We start from the raw sequence: 12,899 nt of genomic DNA on the forward strand, positions 1-12,899 counted from the left end.
AGCTCATTTAAAAAGGGCACCAGTGGACAATCATTTTACAATATGCACATTTATTTGGGGGGGTGGGAGGGGGAAGGGAAGGAGAGCTAAAGCTCCACAGGTGAAAAATGGTAATACAAATAGTAGTGCCACTGTTGGACCATCATGGTACTTCTTACAATTTCATGGAAACACTCTTAAAAATAATCTGCTATGTACACATCTTCTGGAAACTCCACAGCTTCTTCAGAACAGGAAAAACAACAACAACAACAACACAAACCACAACTACAGACCTCTCCCCCCCCTCCCTTTTTGTTTTAGCCAGAGAGTATTGCCAGAGGTTGTGCTCACTTGAATTCAAGCACGTTAAAAATCTTCCTTTTTTAAATTCAGTGCTGTTTTTTTTTCTCTTCCAGAAATATCAGGAGTTGTAACTTTGGAGCTAAAACAAAAAGCTTTTATGTTACAAACATTCCCCCCAAAAAAAAAGAAAGAAAAAAAAGAGAAGGAACTAAAAAAAAAGGGAAGCTTTTGATTCTGGCAGACAAAGGTTGAGTATTTAAATACAAACCAGCCAGCAATTACTGAACATAAAAAAAACAAACCCAAACCCCACCTTATTCAATCATAAAAAAATACTATTCATTCATCACCACAGAACTTTTTACAGTTATAAATAATAAATAGCATAACACAGTAGATTACAAACTGATTTATTTTTGCCCCCCTTCCCTCCTCCCCCCCTTAAAGTCTCTAAAAAGTAAAGTATCTCTTTTGTCTGACCAAGGTACTGAGACTCCTCCTAGCTCAAAACACACCTCCTGAGCCAAACCACTTGCAGAGCTCGTGTCCAAATCTTAAAACTTTGAAGCCTTTCCTCCATCTGACATTTGCTCTGCCTGTTTGCCCTGCTGCAAACAGGTACAAACGCTGTGCCCAGCAGCTGCAAAGGGCTGTTCCTCTGCCTGCTGTCTCATAGCAGAGCCGGGCCTGCCCGCAGCGCCTTGGCACAGAGCACGCTCCTTGGAAAGGAACACTAAAGTGGAAGCAGCATCAACAACAGACTCTGGTTAAGCACTCTATAAAACAGGCTGTACACCAAAACCAAAAAAGGCCTTTTCCCACCCACCCCTCTGGTTTACATTCCATAGTTTTTGTAACAATGTCCCCTAAGGCACAAAAATACCTATGACCTCAATGCCACAGGAGACATCGATGGTGCCATACATGGTTCTCCTACACAGTAGTTTAATAACTTAAGTTATCTGCACTGTATGTCTTGGATTGATTTCCCTTGGTCAAATTTTAACTCAACATTGACCTTATTTCATATACAATCTGTAGGGTAAAGGATCTGGGGAGAGAACTACACAGCTATGTGAATTACGTTCATAGAGTATAGGTGTTTCTTCACTGATGGCAAAAGTGCCAGTCATGAGTTATTTTGGTTTGGTTGGTTGGGGTGTTTTTAATGTAATAGAGGGAGATTTCCATACCCACTGTGGTCTTCTGTAATAAAAATTACTAGCAGCACTAAGAAAAAAAAAAAGGGTTGTCTTTTTTCCTCCCTTCCATAAGAGAATTTGAGGCTGGTGACTGAAAAACAAAACAAAACCTCAAGGGGAGTATTTTTTTTTTACTCAATGGTAGAAGTGCCAGAGAATAAATTAGTATTTTTAAATCCTTCTGAACCAAATTATTTCCCTAGACATAGTGACCATGATAACAATAGAAGTCTTTTTCCTAAGAACTGCAACACTAATAGGTAGATACCTATTCTTGGAATCAAAAAGTGTATGCAAGTTCCTGAAAGCAAACAGAAGTTAGTATCATCTGAGCAGACATCTTGTTGGGAAAAGAAAAAATAAATCAAATCAATTTGCAAAACCAGACATTAATATGGTCTACAATGTCCATTAAATGGATAAATCAATCACTGGAAAGTCACCAAGGATTAGAGTTAGAACAGCTTCTCCTTTTGCTAATCCTGGTGCTAACGGTTCAAGGATCAGAGTTCAGTTCTCTGTACAAGCGTACAGGGAGGGAACGGCACAGCCAGCCACAGACTCAGAACTTAAGTCACTTAGGTGAGAGATCATCCATCAAAATGAATGAAGAGCATGAGTTTGAGCATGCTACTGGAGACTCTGTGGTTATGCTGCCTTTAGTCAGCGAGTCGGAGGAAGAGCCAACGCTGCTGCTACTCCCATCGAGGATATCTGAAGACAGGCTGGGGGAAAAGAGAAAGGTAATTTAGTAACATGGGCTTGATGACTTTGATCAAAGCTAAGGTGGAGAGAAGGTGTAGGAGGCATATACTACCACTCAGTCTTTTCTGCAAGACTGGCAGCCCTGAAGACTCCTTGTTTTCTGTAGCATGTTATAAAGAGATTCATGCTCCTTACGGGGAGGAGGAGCAGAATGTTTGGAGGGTTTTTTTAACATGCAGAAGAAACTTCAACTCTTGATTCTAATCTGTCATAGAAAAACGTGACAACTAAAGAAGTAAAAAACAAAACAACTTAAAAGGTTATAGGAAAGGAATAGTAAGAAGCTAATGAAGCAAAGTTGTCCTTAATTAGCCTGCACATTCTTTAATGTCCCACTATGCAAAGTAAGATTTTGAAACCTAATTTTTGCTGGTGTTTGGAATTCCTGTGTTTGGATTTTGAAGTCTTGACACAAGATTCCTGAAGGCAAATCAATTCTTTTGCAACTTACCTGTAATTAAGAAGAAAAAACAAACAAACAACTTATTTCTAGGCATTTTCAAGTGTGTAGGTAAGCTGAGTTGTTTCAGAATACTTAGTAGTAGCTCTTGACACAGAAAGAACTCAGCTTTATATGAACCTAACAATCACAGCTATATCAACATGAACTATGTAAGCTGAAAACACACATTCACAGTCTTCAGGTAAGCTATAGCCACTACCTACAACATACCAAAATGAAGAAACATCTTGGGAGGTGTAATTTTACTTCTGAATCAAAAGGTATTTGTAACCATTGTTTTCAGTATAGAAGTTTAGGTTAACAAAATCAAGGTTGCTCAGGAGGTAGAACACTGCCACAATGCACTACCACAAGCATAGCTCCCAGTAATATGCATGCACAAGCTACAGACAAAATACTTCTTTTTTTTCCTAAGGGAAAAAAAAAAGGGAAAAGTAGAAAGAGAAAGCTTGCAATAAATGAACATTCCCTGATTCAGCATTTCAGGGCAGGTGAAATATTTTACCATGAACTGAGATCTGTCAGATGTGTAACATCTGGGGAAAGCATGTTGGTTGTCCCTTGAAAAAGTCTCTTTGGCTGACTTTCAGTTTCCATTTCACCTAAAGAAAACAGGGCAAATAATCAAAACATATTTTGAGTCTCTGCAATGTCCATTTAGAATCTCTCTACTGCAAGAAGAGAGGTTTGTCCCACAGTTCAGCAAGGCTGCATCTGTAACACAAATCTTCTAACTCAGCCAACCAAGCACTTGGGTGAAACATTAATTTGATGCTAGCTGTTGTTTAACCACCCACTCCATCCTTAATTTAACCACTGCTTCAGCTGTGTCTGAGAAGCTACAATGATCTCAAAGATACAAAACTATGGCACTTGCTACTTGGACTATAATCAGACAAAATATTCTAAAGCAAACTAATTGACTTAAAATTAAGCAGTTGAGATGAGGCATCTGATAGAAGCCAAAATACAGAGATTCAAATTCCTAGTAATGTGAAGATGGGAATGTCAGCTTAGTTGAGTTTCATCCTGCTGCAGACATCAAATTCTGAACAGAAAATATGTGGCATGTGTCTGCATTTCCTCTTACCAGCAATAAGACTCCTTCCACCTGTAATTATCTACTGGCATTAAAAGATTAAACACTATGGAGAGAATTCAGATCATGTTTACTATAACCTGCCTTGAGAATGAGCTAATTCATGAATAGCTGCTGTCCAATAAGCACATTTGGAAGTATCATCAACTTCCCAATAACAAGCTTGAAAGAAGAAAACCCTCTCAGCCACAGCGTTTTCACTTTTAATTTGGCAACAAAACCACAGGAAATGGAAAGAGATTTTCTAGGTTTTTACCTACACTTCACAGCAGCTGTGGTGTCAGTTTGAAAAGCTGACAGAGATTGAGCATCAAAGCACAAACCCTGTGTTATGCAAAAGAATTATACTAGAAATCATATTAGAAAAGCCTGATAAACCTCCCCCAAATCTCCTGCCTCCTCTAGCCCATGGGGATACATTCCCTTTGAAGGGAAGGAGTAACAGCTGCTGTCAGGTTGTCTCCAACAAGATGGAAAAACCCAAACTACCAACTTAGGTAACTCTTCTCCCACTTGAAACTCCACAAAGCCAAATCTGCACTGCAACACCACATTGTCTACCAGCATCCCTTGCAGCAGTGAAACATTCCCCAATATGCTGTTTTCTTCCTCCCTCATCATGGTTTCAACTTGCTACCATGTCATGCCTGTAGAATATAAACCATAAAGCTACTCCTAGAATTCAGGAAATGACAACATTAGGCATTTAGAACAATGAATTAGGTTCATCTAAATGGATTTTAAAATTTAAGTCAATTTTGGCAATTCTTTTGCTATTTTGAGTCAAAAAAGGCAAACTCCACTTTGGAAAAGATGCTCCACGTGGGTACTGTGAGCAGAGCCTGCCCTTTACCTGCACTGGATTTAACACAACCTGTGTAAAGCCTATTGTAAAAGTGAAACAAAGCAAGATAAATTATGTTCCCTGATGACCACTGAGCCTGATAAAACTTTTGTCCCGTTTTTAACCCCCATTCAAGATCCACAGAGAGTAGCAGTCAAGACAGAATTGGCATCTATGAGAATCTCTCTCTCCTGTCAATCAGATTAATACATCAGACAAGATTCTTTATCTGATTCTTTATCAGGAGAGAGAGTGCTGCAATAAAAACCCCAATAAACATTCACTGTTCTCAAAGGCTAATTCTTGTCAAACAAAAGGATATGCTTTTGGTGCAGTTAATGCTCAAGTTAAAAAAGGAACTGCATAAAGGACAAGCAGAGGTCGAGGCACACTTGTAAATACCTCAGTCTTACAGTTCTGCTAGGGAGATCTCTTCTGGGATGTCATTTGGACATCCTTAACATGGACTATTTCCAGGAAAGGGTGAACTTGCTCCCTTCCAGGAGTAAAGGGCAGTGATCTATTCCATTTCTCTAAACACTCACCTTCTGAACTTTCAGAGTAAAAACAAACATTCAGTACTAAGTTTAGAAGACAACTGCATGATAAGCAACATTCCTAGGATGATCTGAAGGGTGTGCACTGTACAGTGGTGCTTTCAGGAATGCCAGGGCTTATGAATATTCATAGCATTTAATTTGATGTGTACTGAAGTTTGTCTCTTTCAAGTAGTATCTGCTTTTAAAGCTCTTTGTTCTCATCTTTCAGGCTAGCTACTTCACATTTTAGTTTTAAGGTACAACTGGCAAATTCCAGTTCACTGTGAATACAAGAGAGAGTTACAGAACAAGCTAAAAAAGCTACAGGGGAGGCAGAAATGTATTCAGCTGCTAAACTACACCTAAGTTAAAGCATCTGTTTAACGTAAATGAACATACCTTTTCTTTTAATGGGGCCAAGAACACTGGGCCTGATGCAGTTGATTGGACTTTGACTCCTCCTGCTAGAGAAGAGAACACTGATACTCAACCAGGCCTGTAAAGGTTCCAAGACTGACCACCACCATACCTAGCATCAAATCAACACAGCCACAGCACATGAAACATTCATTACCACCACTCCTGCACAACTGGAATGCTTAGGGAATCTAACTACTACTGCCTATTAGAGCAGGTTATCTGCCACATAAAGTTGGAGTATGTTTTGGAAGATTTTCTCCTTCCCTTACTGCATCACATCCTCACTTCAATCCACTTCTAAATTGTGTGCAATATTTGTATCAAATTAACATGCTAGCAAAGTTATTCAGGTTCATTTGAACTACCTAGGAATTTCCCCACAAGTTATCAAATCTAGTTTAGAACTGACACCAGCTCCTACAAGAAAGACTCTGAAGTAAAAACTGAACTTACAGACCATTTTTACATGGCAATACTTTATCTGTTGTAAAACCCAAATTCTCCTTTAATGCCTCAACATCATAGAATCCACCAGGTTGGAAGAGACCTCCAAGATCATCAGCTTCAACTCATCTTTGTGCTAGGCTGGAATTTAAGCCAAGTTATACCTGTTACTTGTAGATGTTACTTACTTGGAGAACCGCCTCGTTGGACTGGGAATAGGACTTGGAGGTAATCCATTGCTGCTCACAAACATTTGCAAGGATGGTGAAAAACATTGCTGCAGAAAAGAAAAGTGACATGAAGCTACTTCAGAATTTCCTTTTTTAAATACACAGATGTTTCACTTCCCTCTCCAGAGAGAATATCCTAAGGAAATTAGTAAGAAAGGTAGAGATGATCACATGCAACCTCAGAAGCATTAAAACTGGCAAAAATAAGCTGGCTAAGGCACTACTGCTCAGATAAACCTACAATTCAAACCCACAGGCAACCTGAAATTTCAAGACACTGTTTTCTACGTAAGACAGTTAGGTTTGTTCCTTCCCTTACAGTCAGAAGGCGCAGCACAGCACTCAGGATTTATTCAACAAGTTCAGTTTGCTCAAAATATACCCGACCTGAAAAACTTACACAATATTCCAGAATATAGAAGAGAGAATTTAACTCTCTGGTTCTGCAGCTAATCTGAGCTTAGCTCATGAATGTATCACAGTATCACAGTATCATCAGGGCTGGAAGAGACCTCACAGATCATCAAGTCCAACCCTTTACCACAGAGCTCAAGGCTAGACCATGGCACCAAGTGCCACGTCCAACCTTGCCTTGAACAGCCCCAGTAAAAAATGTTTGTTTCTCCAAGTTATCTACTACTGCTTTACCAATTCCCAAGGTATTTGACCAGCTGACAGAATGCATGTTACACTAAGAACAAATCTGCCCATTGCTTTGTGCACCAGTACTGGCAGAAGGCAATAAAATAGTAGTACAAAACCAGAACCACCAGAAGATGAGAGAAAGGTCAAGCAGCCCTTTGTAAAGAGAGTTTCTCTGTGCTGCATTTCAGGTTTCAATTCCACACTGAAGAAAATAGTTTAAATAAGATCCACCTCTCCCCTTCCTCCAGCACCTGCCATCAGTCTTCAGTGCAAGTTCAGCAGACTCAAGTCCTCCTTCACAGTAATTTGTTCTCTTTGCCATGACTGATGGACAAATATTCATCCTCACCACACAGATGTGCAGCTTTTGGTCTTTGCCTACATTTTTACTCTCATATATATGATACATTCCAATTTTAGTGCTTTTACACCAGCATCCTTCCACCTATGCAGCTGAAGATCAAGTCCAAATCTGTTTAGTCTAATAACTTCCTTCAGCTTCCCCAGAACTGGAACTCTAACTCATCCAAACATTGCACAAAGAGCAGCAACTAAAAGCATTCAATGTGACAGAACTGGCACACTGCTCATGGTCTGCAGGCTCTAGGATGAGAAGAATCTGAGCATTAGAAACCAATAAAATGCAGTGTTGGATTAGGGATTTTTTTTGTTGTGGGAGTTCTAAAGAACTGTCCCAAACTGTTCTCTCAGTTTGGTATTTTACTTATCCTACCTTTCCTATTCCTCTTGTAGGTGAAGGTGCAGGTGAAACTGGAATGAAGTCTATTCTCTTAGGGGAGGAAGATTTCTCAGACTTGTCCAAGTCATTGTCACTCTGCAAATATAAAGTTTCAGACTTAACACTGACAGAGGACATCACCTCAGAACCCAAGGCACAACCTTCTAATGGAAAGACATTGGGTCAAATGCACACAATAGGTAAAACTGATGAACTTAAGCTCTTCTGAAATTATTTGCACAGCCAATTCCTTTCTTTCCCTTAGTCGGTTGAGTGTAAAAGTAGCATTAAATAGGAAACATCTATAAAGAGATTACCAGGCTCAAGCTTTCCTCCCATGACTGGCTTATCTGCATTGCTGTTTGCACTTCCCTAGAACACAAAAAATCCCATCAGTAGCTACAAAGAGGATAACTCTGGCTACTTTATCATCTTGTTTCAGTAACACTTACCTTTCATGTGCTGTTTCTCTGTTCATTAAGTCCACTCCTTCCTCCTGTAGAAGATAAGTGTCATCAGCTTTCCCACAACATTAGCTTCATCACAGGTACTTGGAATAACACTTGTGATTAAATCACTTGTCATTAGCATCGAAACGTGAACAGAAAGAACAGAATGCTACCAGCCCAGCCCACTGCTTCTCTTCCTCAGAAAAAAAGCAAGGCAGTTTAAACACGACACCAATAAGCCTTGCAAGTACATTTCCTTGTTGAAAAGAAGTCTTAAAAAAGACTCCATTTCCTTTAGTACTTGAAAAACTCAATAGGGAAGAAACTACCATTATGCAGGTTTTAAAGTGTTACTTAAGTTTCGTTCTGTCACTAAATCCACAGATGGAAAACTACACTTACCCTTCTGATCTGATGAAGTCGGCTACTCGGAATACGAATAGGAGACGATGACAACAACTGGAAACAAGTGACAGCCACAAGAATTAAATCACACATCAACAGCTTGCCTATGTCCCATTTACCATCAGCTACCTTCTTAGTGAATTAAAAATGAGCTGCACAACCGCGTGTGGATGACTCAACGCTGCAGAAAGCAAACGCTGACCTCTAAGAGAAAAGACTCATTTTGCCACTGACAAATTCATGCTGTCGCTCAGCAAGTGGCAGGGGTCTCAGACTTGTAAGCAGATACTGCTTAGCTTCTCAAATACCTCACACGCAGACAAATGTGAGATACAGAAACCTCACACAGGCAAAAATGAGCATGCCAACATCATACAATTCCAAACTGTGCAGAGCAAAACAAACTCCTGTACTAACTTACTCAACCAACTGGCTATTAAGAAGAAAGCTCAATGTTTCCACTTGGTCTTGGAACAACACTCCCTAAAACTTTAGTTTTGCAGTGTTTTTCAATTGCATACAAATCCATGCATCTAATTCCTCTGAAACTTTGGCTACCATCCCATAAATGAGTCAAGAGTTCCCACCAAGGATACCTGTGTCTACAGTAACACCTACTGATTTGAATTGCAACATTTGGGACTCTTATTTTTGAGAAATCTTACAATAGAAGATTTGGAACTAAGATTTCATCCCTTTTTTTTGTAACAGAAGACTTGAGATGCATTAAGATGAGCGTGGCCAGCAGGTCGAGAGGAAGTCTCTTCCCCACGTACTCTGCACTGGTGAGGCAACACAGGATCAGTCAGGGTTGGAAGGGACGACAAAGATCAGACAGTTCCAAGCCCCCTGCTATGCCCAGGGACACCCTACCCTAGAGCAGGCTGCACATAGCCTCAGCCAGCCTGGCCTCAAACACCTCCAGCCACGGGGCCTCAACCACCTCCCTGGGCAACCCATTCCAGCCTCTCACCACTCTCATGCTGAAGAACTACTTCCTCACATCCAGTCTGAACCTACCCACCACCAGCTTTGCTCCATTTTCCCTAGTCCTGTTACTACCTGAGTAGTAACATCTGGAGTATCGTGCCCAGCCGTGGGTTCCCCAGGTCAAGAGAGACAGGGAACTACTAAAGAGAGGCCAATGGAGGCTTATAAAGATGCTGAAAGCACTGGAGCAGCTTTCTTGCAAGGAAAGGCTGAACTAGGGCAGAATACCAGCCGACAAATAAATCATTTTCTGCGTTCGGTCTTTGCCAAAACCAAGAGTGAACAGTCAAACAACACCAAGGCAACACTCACGACACACCCTCCTATTTTCACAACAGATTAAAACGCCTTTTCACGACTTTACATAGTGGCAGCAGTTTCCCCTTCCAATCCGTGGCCAAGTTAACTTGGAAGTCGTACTCAATACGGGAACGACACATAGCTTCGGCTACTCTTATCTTCGTGGGGACACTATTTCACTTTCGGTTGTGGTTACAGATGAAGAAAACGCATAATCTGCAGCCTGAAAGTCTGCCGGGATGCTCAGTGCAAATACAAATCGAGTTTAACTTCATTTCTCCAGCCCAATTATTTCTCGTTACGTGTAAACAAAACGTGCTTGAGATTCCTTACCATACTGTGACGGCTCATAACTGTTGTGCTGTTCCTGCGAGTTCGCAACACATAAGGCTGGAAAACCTGGGAGTTGTCACTGAAGACGAGGAAAAAAAAGTTTTATTAAGGACTCTCTAAAGCTGTGCTTCCATCAAAGCCACGCAGCGCTGCCATGCATGCCGCAGTCTCCTGCGCTCTGCTAGCAACCATTTTACTTCCCTGGAAGCACTACTTTCCCTGCAGGGGCCCAGCAAGCAGTTTCCTGCTGCCGGCCTCCAGAGATCCGCACACGGCGGTTCTGGATTTCCGAGCAGCCGAGTCGCGCATCCGACAGACAAGCGACACGTTTCAGAGACCTCCACCGCGCTGCAGCCGCGGCGCTAGGGGAAGCTGCGGGAGCTGCAAGAAGCGCGGCCAGCGGCGGCTCTCGGCAACCTCTGAGAGCCGTAGGGGCCTAGCGGGCTGCGGCCCGAGCTACTCCCGCAGCACAGTGCCGCCATGCAAGGCGCTCCCGGGGCTGAGGGCCCCGCAGCTGCCGGGGCTGCGGGACAGGCCGGGCCGGGCCGCGCTCACCTGAGCCCGTGGATCAGGGGGGCGCTGTTGGATCTCCTCAGGCCGCCCCCGTCGCTCGGCGCCGCGGCGCTCCCCGGCGGCAGTTCCAGGTCCAGCTCCATTTTCTCTTGAGACATTGCTGTGGCGGCGGCAGCGGCTGCAGCAGCAGCACCGGCGGCGGCTCCAGTTCCTCCCGCTCCGCCGTTACGCCCATTCACTGCTGGCGGCCGCAGCGGCTCCTCATGCCGCCGCTGCCCCCGGCCAGGCGCGGCGCGGCCGCCCCTACAGGCCCCGCGGGCGGCGCCGCAGGCTGAGTCCGGGGATGCGCCGGACCCGGCCAAGGTGCTGACCCCAGCAGCGCCGCATGCCGGGGGCGGCCCGGGGGACGGCCCGTTCCCCGACTCGCTGCCGCCGACAGCCGAGCTGCCCGCACCGACGCTGCCTCTGGAGAGGAGCGAGCGCCCCAGCCGCACACCCCCCCGCGCCCGCCGCGGCACTGCGCGCCTGCGCGGGAGGCGAGGCGGAGGCAGAGCTGCCTGCCTTGCACAGCGCATGCGTCCCGCACCGGCGTCCCCGGCACTGCGCATGCCCCAAAAGCGGTGCCCCGGAGCCGCCTGCGCCGCGGCTCGCAGCACCGCGGAGGCGGGCCGCGCACTGATTGGCTGGCGCGGCGGGGCGCGCACTGATTGGCTGGCGCGGCGGGGCGCGCACTGATTGGCTGGCGCGGCGGGGCGTGTTTGAAACGCTACAATGGGCGCCGGGGCCGCCGCGGCCGTCGCCGCCGTCGCCGTGCTTGGGTCATGGAGGCAGCGGTGTCGGTTGTACGTCTTCGAATCCAACTACGATCTAACTCTGACAAGGCTGGTGCTAAGCCGTGTCCCTCAGCACCATTATCGCTGCCTCTTTGAAACACCTCTTTGGGATGGGAAGTCAACCACTTCCCTGGGCAATCTGTACCAGTCTTAGAGAGCCCTTTGAGTGAAGGCACTTCTAATGTCTGACTTAGATTTGAGGACCTTTCACTAGAGACTGGCTCCTGCCTGCTTCCAACCTCTTATCAAGGAGTTGTAGAGAGTATGGCATACCTTTAGAATCCTGGGTGACCAATCCTATTTCCCACAGTTGTTCCTCGCAGACCTCCAGACCCTTCACCAGCTTCATTGCCCTTTTCTGGACAAGCTCCAGTACCTCAATGTCTTCTCTGGAGTGTCACCAGCTAGGACTGGATGAGCTTGGAGGTCTCTTCCAACCTGCTTGATTCTATGATGAGGAGACAGGAACATCTATCACAAGTGAGAAGGCTGAAAGAGCTGGGTCTGTTTAGCCTGGAGGAGTCTGAGGGATGATCTTATTAATGCTTATAAGTATTTAAGGGGTGGGTGTCAGTGAAATGGGGCCAGTCTCAGTGGTTCCCAGTGACAGGACAAGAGGTAATGGGCACTCATCTCAGATAACCATTCAAGACCACCGGGGCTGGTTGGAACGGGGGGTGGAGAATGGAAAAATACCTCTGCTAATGAACTCCAAGAGATAATTGTAATAATCCTACCTCTTATTAGGTACATGCATGCTCTTGTAACATAAACTGTGGCTTGTGCCAGCATGGGGTGTGCAGGGTTGATGGAGCCATGCTGCCTGCACCCAGCGCTGTAATAAACCATTCCTACTTTATAACTCTGCATGAGGTTTGGGGGTTCATTTCGCAGGTCACAGTGGTGCTGAGAAAGTGGTGGGTGTGAAGTTGTGGTATGGGCAACAGTGTGGGAGATAGTTGATAGCATCAGGGAGTACTGTGTCCAGCTCTGGAGCCTCAAGCGCATGGAGGATACGAACTGGTAGAGCAGGAGGAGGCCACAAAGACGAGCAGAGGGTGGAGCAGCTCTGCTGTGAGGACAGAAATGTAGTCTGTTCAGGCTGGAGAAGAAAAGGCTCCGGAGAGACCGTACAGCAGCAATCCAGTGCCAGAAGAAGGCTACAGGAGTGTTAGAGGGGCTGTGTACAAGGCATGAAATCACAGGAGGAGGGATGATGGCTTCAAGACTGGAAGAAGTCGGATTTAGATGAGACATTAGGAACCAATTCTTCCCCATGAGAGTGCTGAGACAGTGGAAGAGGCTGCCGAGAGAACTGAGGAGGCTCCAAGCCTGGACACGTTCAAAATCAGCAGGTCCCGGTGGTCCCGGTCGAGGCTCCGCGCATGCTCCCTGCTGCCG

At 44.8% G+C, this 12,899-nt stretch overlaps 1 protein-coding gene and 1 non-coding gene across 2 annotated transcripts; both read right to left on the reverse strand.

Moving 5' to 3' along the window:
- Positions 1-33: 33 nt before the first annotated feature.
- On the reverse strand, positions 34-11,221 carry PABIR2 (PABIR family member 2). The gene is made up of 10 exons (XM_064159116.1): positions 10,708-11,221; positions 10,153-10,231; positions 8,527-8,583; positions 8,128-8,171; positions 7,993-8,047; positions 7,670-7,771; positions 6,250-6,338; positions 5,597-5,661; positions 3,221-3,317; positions 34-2,212 (listed from the first exon to the last, which is right to left on the reverse strand). The coding sequence occupies exons 1-10, from the start codon at positions 10,821-10,823 to the stop codon at positions 2,062-2,064; spliced, it is 855 nt and encodes a 284-aa protein (XP_064015186.1). The 5' UTR covers positions 10,824-11,221; the 3' UTR covers positions 34-2,061.
- Positions 2,283-2,431, reverse strand: LOC135184161 (small nucleolar RNA U109). Its single transcript, XR_010305874.1, has one exon. It is a non-coding gene; the product is annotated as a small nucleolar RNA U109 (small nucleolar RNA).
- Positions 11,222-12,899: the final 1,678 nt, after the last annotated feature.

The sequence above is a fragment of the Pogoniulus pusillus genome, chromosome 19 (assembly GCF_015220805.1).
Source record: "Pogoniulus pusillus isolate bPogPus1 chromosome 19, bPogPus1.pri, whole genome shotgun sequence".
Lineage (NCBI taxonomy): Eukaryota > Metazoa > Chordata > Aves > Piciformes > Lybiidae > Pogoniulus > Pogoniulus pusillus.